Here is a 7,554-nt window from a genome sequence, read left to right as displayed (position 1 = left end):
TTTATTGTTCATCAATTATTCTCTAAAAACTAAATGTTAGTCTGAAACTTTTTTTGATTAAAACACCTGAATAACATATCTTGTATTTATGAATAATATTTCCACCCTTAAAGAAATAATTTAAGTAATTAGGCTATATAATATAAGGCAAAAGTGCAAACCAAAAGACAAGAGTGAAAAAAACAAAAAAAACTAGATTAATACATAAATAGAAAGAGAGCATTTTGTTTATTTTGGCGCGGGCGCGAAGTATAAAATAATTTGAATCTTTCAAAACGAAACCTATTGCGTTTCTTTTCCCTGAGAAAAGAAGAGAAAATATTGAAATTAAGAGTGCAATCGCGAATGAAGTCAAAGTCAAAAAATGGCACATCGCCGATTAGGGTTTTTGGACAACGATCCATTGCTTCAACCTTCCGCTCTCTCCAACCTAATCCGTAAGTTTTATCCTTTTTCTTTCATTCCTTAACCTTACACTTAAAACTTAATTGTTTTAATTTAAATTTTATTTTTGATAAAATGTTTTTGTAGCTCTAATAATCATGAATCTCAAGAAAATGTGAGGAATCAAGATTCTCAGAGCAAGAACTTGTCGCTTTCCGACTTCCTCAACCGCAAGCTGAATAAATCTTCCCCAGTTCCTCACACTGTTCCTGTAATTTTCCATTTTTTTCTGATATAATTTTAATTTTATATGTAGCAGATGAATAAACATGATTTTTGAACAAGTGATATCGTACACTCATATAGACACTTTAGATTGACGTGAATATCTCTCATACCTGTGTGCCAATTTTAGACCAGATTTTCCTAATTTAGTTGCAGAAATAATTTAGTTATATTATTTAAAACAAAAGAAAATGGGAAAAAGGTAACTTCTTTTTAAATATTTAGGGGATTTTATGCATGTGAGGTTTGAATCCGGATCCTCCAGTCAATTTTTGGCTGCAGTCCGGAAACGAGGGTCATGTTCATATCCTGGAAACGCTCTATTTGCTTGTGAGTGTAAGACTCCATACATATACTCCTCTAGATTTCACTATGCAGGAACCTTGTAAGTTGATGCCCTTTTATGGGTCAGGATCCTCTCCGGGAGAGGGAACTGCATAAATAAAACAAAGGAAAAAATGATATAATATGACACTTTTATCCTTTAAATAGAATGTGATGATATTTTTACCTTTAAATATAGAAGCAAAACTAATAACTTGTCAGTACTTATTCTTTTCCACTTTTTGTGGTTATAATTGCATGTAGTCACACTGTGTGTCTGCAGCATATCCACATCCGTGAGGTTTTGGGTTGATAGGCCATGCATTTGCTTGCTTTCTTTATTTTTTTGTCAAATATATATATGACATGATAAATGGTAAACAAACCAAGACCTTAATAATGTGTGTTTTTCAAAATACTTTGTCATTTTCATAAGAAAGAAAATGGGGAAAATGTGTGCATTCAATTCAAAACCATGACTGCCTTTGTTTTTCTAATGAAATTTTCTGATTTCATTTTTTTCATTTTTGATAGGGAAAGTCAACGCCTTTTCAGTCACCTTTGGGTTTAAGCACACCCACAGGCACAGGTGAGCAGACTGAAACTGTCAAACAAGTTGAAGATGGTAGAAAAAATGGCAGTGATAAATTGATTTTTGAAACGTTTAAGAAAAGTGATGAAGAAAAAGGAGACTTTGGTGATCCACTTGTTGTAGATGAATTAGAAAATGCAGTGGCAGGTGATACTCAAGAATCAAGGAAAAGGAGAAATCCATTTGCAGGTTGGTTTCCCTTTCTGCAGTGGTCCTCATTTATAATTAACTATTTAATATTTACTTTAATAATCTTGACTGAAAATTTAAAACCATTATTAAGGCAAATAGTCTAATTACAATATTGTTGCCAAAAACTTTTGACTAATCCTTGCACATTAGCTTTTTGTATAAAGTATTGAATATGTCATGCCAAAATTTGTGGTAAAGTCTCTTTTGCTTGAAATTCTTGTCAAAAACACTTTGTATTGACAACCTCTGTAAACCCATTTTTTCTGGAGAACAAGTAACATAGCATCTCCGATTTCATTATTTTACCCCATGTCTGGGGTTCCCTTGGGACCATTAGTATATTGCATGCCTTAAGTTATTAAAGGCGAGGGTTTAAGGAATAGAGTGATAAGGAGGTTGAAGGTTTGAGTCTCACCCACTACAAAAACTAACATACTAACATTTGCCTATAAAAAAAAGTTGTATCTTATTGTTTGATATTGTATGGTATGTATTTTTATAGTTGGCAGCCTCTTTTGACTGAATGTTCATGAAGTATACAGTTTTTCAGAGGAAAAGAGTTGCCTCTAATGACTTTTGATTACAGGGACAGCTGTATGACTAAAACCCCTTTTAATCTGTGGCTAGCTTAGAGTCGTGAGGGAACTATTCAGTAGAGTTTAAAGTAACCTATAAAGCTAGATACCAAAACCTATAGCTTAAAGCCTTAGTCAGAAGATATGTGACTCTAGTTTCCCATCATAAACTTTGCCTAAAAATTAAAGTTGAGCATGACTATCACATCTGAATTAAACAATGAACTGGACGAATTCATGGTAATTTTCACTCAGATGAATTCACTATTATTGGATAATGTGAATGTGATAGCAATTAGCATGCCTGAAAAGATGTATCCATGAAACCATTTTATACTGAGGTTTGAGATTGAATGGACTGGAATAAAAAAGATAAAAAGAAGCAGATACCACCTTTCTCTGTTTGCAGTTCCTTGAATGACTGCCAAGAAGCAAAAATATGACATCTAAGGAAACTTTCTATACCCGACGATCATTGTTCAACAACTATGACTTTTAAGGAACCTTTCTAGTTGAACAATACATGTTATAAAAACATTTGTTAATTATTAAAGTCTCACATTGGTTGAGGGATGGACATTGATAACATCTTGGGTAATCCTCCCATATGTGATAACTTTAGGATGAGTTATGCCCAATCACATTCGTAAAATGGTATTAGAGATACGTCGTGATAACTTATTGGGTCACCTATAAAACAATGTGTAAACTTCACGAACTAGATGACATGGCATGGGCATGATAGCGGTGTATTTAGAGTGATAACAAAGTTTTGGCATCGCTCACTGTTTAAGCTGCTTTTGCTTTTGAGGTCGAGTTAGGCCAAATTATTCTAATTGTGATCCTTGTTTAAAGGTGTTTTCTTTTTCTTTCACCCATTTAACGACATTTTTGTTTCCTCTCTGGATCTTCTTTGGTCCCTATGTGTTAATAGGTGGAAATGAGAACCAAACTGTTCGAAAGCATGTGGTAGTTCTTGGAGGTGAATCAAAGTTGAAGCAAAAAGGACACACTGAGAAAAACTCCAACAAAAAGCCAAAACCTCTTTATAATCATTGTATGATTTACACATATACATACATGTTGTGTAATACTTTGTGTTTGAAATCTATCATGGATATTACTGTTTGCATTTTTTGATGAACAGATGCAAATGGTCGCGGCTGGTGGAATGATGACATGGAAGGTGTTGACAATGAGGAATTGGGCTTCAATGAAGTATGGGAAGGGGTGGGATCCACCACACTAGGAGGAATAGCAGATTGGCATTGATTTTGCAACTCTACTATTCCCACAACATTATTAATGGTAATTTGTATGTTAACCAAAGTTTATATGTCAACCAATGCAGACTGGTGTATATTTGGTGCTTAAGAATCATTTTCTATGACTATGACATTTTGAAAGTATGTAATTAATTGTGTGGCTTAACTTAGCTTTGACATCACTGCATTCATAAACCCATCCCATGTTATGTAGACGAGAAAGTTACTCAAAATGTGTGGATTCTGAGTTCACTCCAAGTTATATATATGTTCCAAATGTTGACATTTTGCATTGTCTTGTGTAATTTAATAGTATAAATGGAGCCATGTTGTTGCTATTCTTAGTTATTCGAATGACTACTAGCATATTTGAACTGTGCATTCTAACTTGTGAACTGGTATTTAGTACACTTCAAAGTGTTGGATTAAAAGGTTTGGATATTGTTAACTATTTGGCTAAATTAGGAAATCGTGTTGTTCGTGTACTACTTTTATATATAAGTTTTGTTAAACACAAAAGTTGTGGGATAGAGAGAAGACTTCTCATTGTTGAAGATTTCATGCCTAGAAGTTGCGAGTGGACTCATGACTTTTCAATGTTGATGAATATATCAGTTTTTTAAATTTCATTTAAGTCTCTCTGGGTTTATGACTTTTCTAAGTTTTTAAAAACATCTCATAGAAGTCTCTTTCTGGGTTTATGACTTTTAAGTGTTTAAAAAACACTTCAGAAGTCTCTATGAGTTCACGACTTCTGATTACTCTGCATGCATACATTGAAGTCTCCATTTACTTTTTCACGACTTCTTAATGTTAAAAAAACACCACATAGAAGTCAGATTGAAGTATCACGACTTCTGAATACTTTGCTTGTAAAAGAATGCACATATGTCGGTAATAGCCAACCCAATTTCTATATATTTTCTATATTTCACACAGAAGTCTTAAACTATATTCATGACTTCTACAAAAGCTATCATTTCCCAAGAGAATCGGTAACCGATAACAAAACGTATGGATGAAATAAATGTGTATTAATTGGGAGGACTAACAATACACTTCTATTTCATACGAACTAATTTGCAGTTTGCATGCACCTATTTGAATGCCACTCCAAATTGAATATTCCCTTCTCGTATAAATCAAAGTTACAAAAAAATTTGGCTGTTTCATCTGATATGGTAGAGATGATAATTAGTTTTCTTGTAATGAGATGCTATATATCTAGATTGTCTTCTAATAAATCTTATTGCTTGTCATATTTATTAGATAGTTAAATATTGATCACTTTTTCACAATAATTTTGCTTTTATTTTTATGGCTTGTTGATTTAATTGATATCGTTGCGGATTTCTAACACATTTTAACCTTTTATACAAGTTGAGGAGGATCACCCATATATAATTTTGCAATACAGTACTACATATGTATGGTTATCTCTTGAGCTATTATGTAGTTAGAATAATCTTAGATGTGTTTACTAAGTACATTCAAAATGTTATGAGATCAAAATAACTTTGATTTAGATCAAAATAAGATGAAATATATGTGTTGTAAGTTTAGTTAGATGGGCATAAATCCTACTATATAGGAGAAATTTTAATAGCATACCATACCAGAAGACACACTTTAAGTATAGAGGATTAATGATACAAAATATTGAAAAAATAGAGGAAAATATAAATCATAGGATGTAAATATAGGAGTATCTTAGCTGAAATGAAGGAGTGTTTTTAGTTTATACGTGACACGAAGGTGATGCCGAATTACAGACTTTCAGTTATAAGATTTTGAATATTTGTAGTAAAAATGTTTATAATAATCAAAATGTTAGGAGGAATAGAGTTCAGTGTAAAAATTGAATCTTCTTTATTAAGCAAAGCTTCAATCCCTTGGACACCTTAGTTTATGCTCATGGAAAATGTTGTCGCAGAAGGAGAATGTTTATAAAAAGTAGATGAAGTAATATTTTAGTTATCAAATTAATTATAGAAATAGTGTAAAAGGAAAAATGAAGTGTATTCTAAGTCTACTATGGCGACAAGACCGTGAGTCGGTGAGCACCTATATCTATTTAATATTGAAGAGAATGAAAGAGACCGACACTAACTAATTTACATTTCATCACACCAAAGTTTATTATAAAGCTATTGTTGGGATATTTATTACTAAAAAGTCATATTTGGGAGATTAAGGTTATAGACTTTTTTATGATAATTAGGACAAAATCATCGCCATGAGTTCCATATTTCAACTATAAAAACAGTAGTCAATATCAGAAAATATGACTACTAAAGAAGAAGAAAAATCAACCGAATTATAGATGTTAAAATCATACAAACAAAGGAATATGTACACAAGAGAACTCCCATCTTTCAAAAAATGCGTTGTTATTGATAAATATAATGTCTTAAAAATGTTATAAATTATAATTACTAGTGTGTCGATTGGTACTTCATGCTGATCAACCCGCATTCTTATTTTTTCTGATATAGAATGTATCATCTTTATATTATATTATTTAAGAAAACTATTATGAGATATATGCTGGAAGTTAAAAATGAAAGTAAACTGTTATGACTAAGTAATTTATCCACATTCCATATTTTATGTCATAATCAATATAATTCACTTATACATTGAAAAAACTACATCAGTTTGAAAATGAGAGATTCAACAATTGATATGAGAGTTAAAAAGGAAACATTAATTGATATTAAGAGAGATATAATATTTGGAAACATGACATTAGAACTATAAATGGTAAAATAAGAAAGATAAATTACTCCATGAAAATTATTTTATGTTTTCCCTTTACTTATTAGTATAGAAGTATATATAATATGTTAGATTAAAATTTTGGGGTGATTACCAGTGTTATTAATACTGTACCAGTCATTAAACTGATTATGGTACTAGTATAATAGTTTAGTGGTTCAATCAGTGGTTCACTAATTAAACCGCATACTAGCGAAATTAGAATACATATATAATATATTAATGTTGAAAAATCAATAAAATATCAACATTTTTATTATTTTCATTACAAAATTAATTATAAATGAAAACTGACTAGTATGATCACTACGATTCAATTGAAAACCGATCGGTATGACCGTTTTGATCGGTTTTTACCAGTTTTGACTGGTATGAGTGCTTGACCAGTATAACTATTCTATCATATCGATATTAAAACTAATTCACCGGTTTACCGGTTCAACTGACCAATATGAAACAATTTTAATAACATCTTAAAAAGATTAAAACTCACTTCATCTTCCCTCACAAGGACTTTTTATTTCTATGAAAATATAGTCACTTTTATTATAATCATTAAGTGTATAAATCATAATAGCTCTCTCCTAATTAAGGATAGAAATAGATTAAAAACTGTATCATATCGGCCAGTTTGATCGGATAACTGGCGAAATAGATCCCTAACTGGTATGATACAGATGTTGAATCAACCAAATATAAAAACTGGTCAAAAATCAGTCAAAAACCGGTCAAAACTGGTGAACCGGCCGATATTTGACTAAACTGGCCGGTTTATACACATATTTTTTTTTAAAAAAAAAACTTAAAAACTCATTACAAGGTGATTCATCTTTCCAACCATTTTTTCAACACTTCAAGGCACATGCTTCCAAGGCATACTTAGATTACACATTTTGATTCCTAATATTTGTGTGTAATCTTAGTGACATTTGTGTAATCTGGGAGTACTGTCTAAAGATAGGATTTGGTGCAAAAATATAATCTCGATCAAACAACTTTGACTCATTGATGTTAAATGTTAAAACTCCAAATTTATTTGTTTTGTAGAGTGAGTTGTGAACTTGTGTCATTTATTTATATTTTGCGGTTGTTAAATGATATTTTTGAATTGATATATGTTTTGTAATTTAGACTTTGAATTTGTTAAAGACTTAAAGTT

At 31.3% G+C, this 7,554-nt stretch overlaps 1 protein-coding gene across 1 annotated transcript; it reads left to right on the top strand.

Annotated features, from left to right (window-relative positions):
* LOC109359335 lies at nt 293-3,845 on the top strand. The gene is made up of 5 exons (XM_019603959.1): nt 293-437; nt 532-655; nt 1,528-1,774; nt 3,287-3,409; nt 3,500-3,845. Exons 1-5 carry the CDS (start codon nt 346-348, stop codon nt 3,622-3,624), a joined length of 711 nt encoding a protein of 236 aa, XP_019459504.1. The 5' UTR covers nt 293-345; the 3' UTR covers nt 3,625-3,845.

This window comes from Lupinus angustifolius, chromosome LG11 (genome assembly GCF_001865875.1).
Source record: "Lupinus angustifolius cultivar Tanjil chromosome LG11, LupAngTanjil_v1.0, whole genome shotgun sequence".
Classification (NCBI taxonomy): domain Eukaryota; kingdom Viridiplantae; phylum Streptophyta; class Magnoliopsida; order Fabales; family Fabaceae; genus Lupinus; species Lupinus angustifolius.
This window is presented reverse-complemented; position numbering and strand designations above follow the sequence as displayed.

Bases quoted from the DNA above. Each gene is read 5' to 3' on its own strand.
- LOC109359335 (XM_019603959.1), top strand. From the start codon at position 346: ATGAAGTCAAAGTCAAAAAATGGCACATCGCCGATTAGGGTTTTTGGA. The intron at 1,775-3,286 runs GTTGGTTTCCCT...ATGTGTTAATAG, and splicing joins AAGGAGAAATCCATTTGCAG to GTGGAAATGAGAACCAAACT. The intron at 3,410-3,499 runs GTATGATTTACA...TTTGATGAACAG, and splicing joins AAAACCTCTTTATAATCATT to ATGCAAATGGTCGCGGCTGG.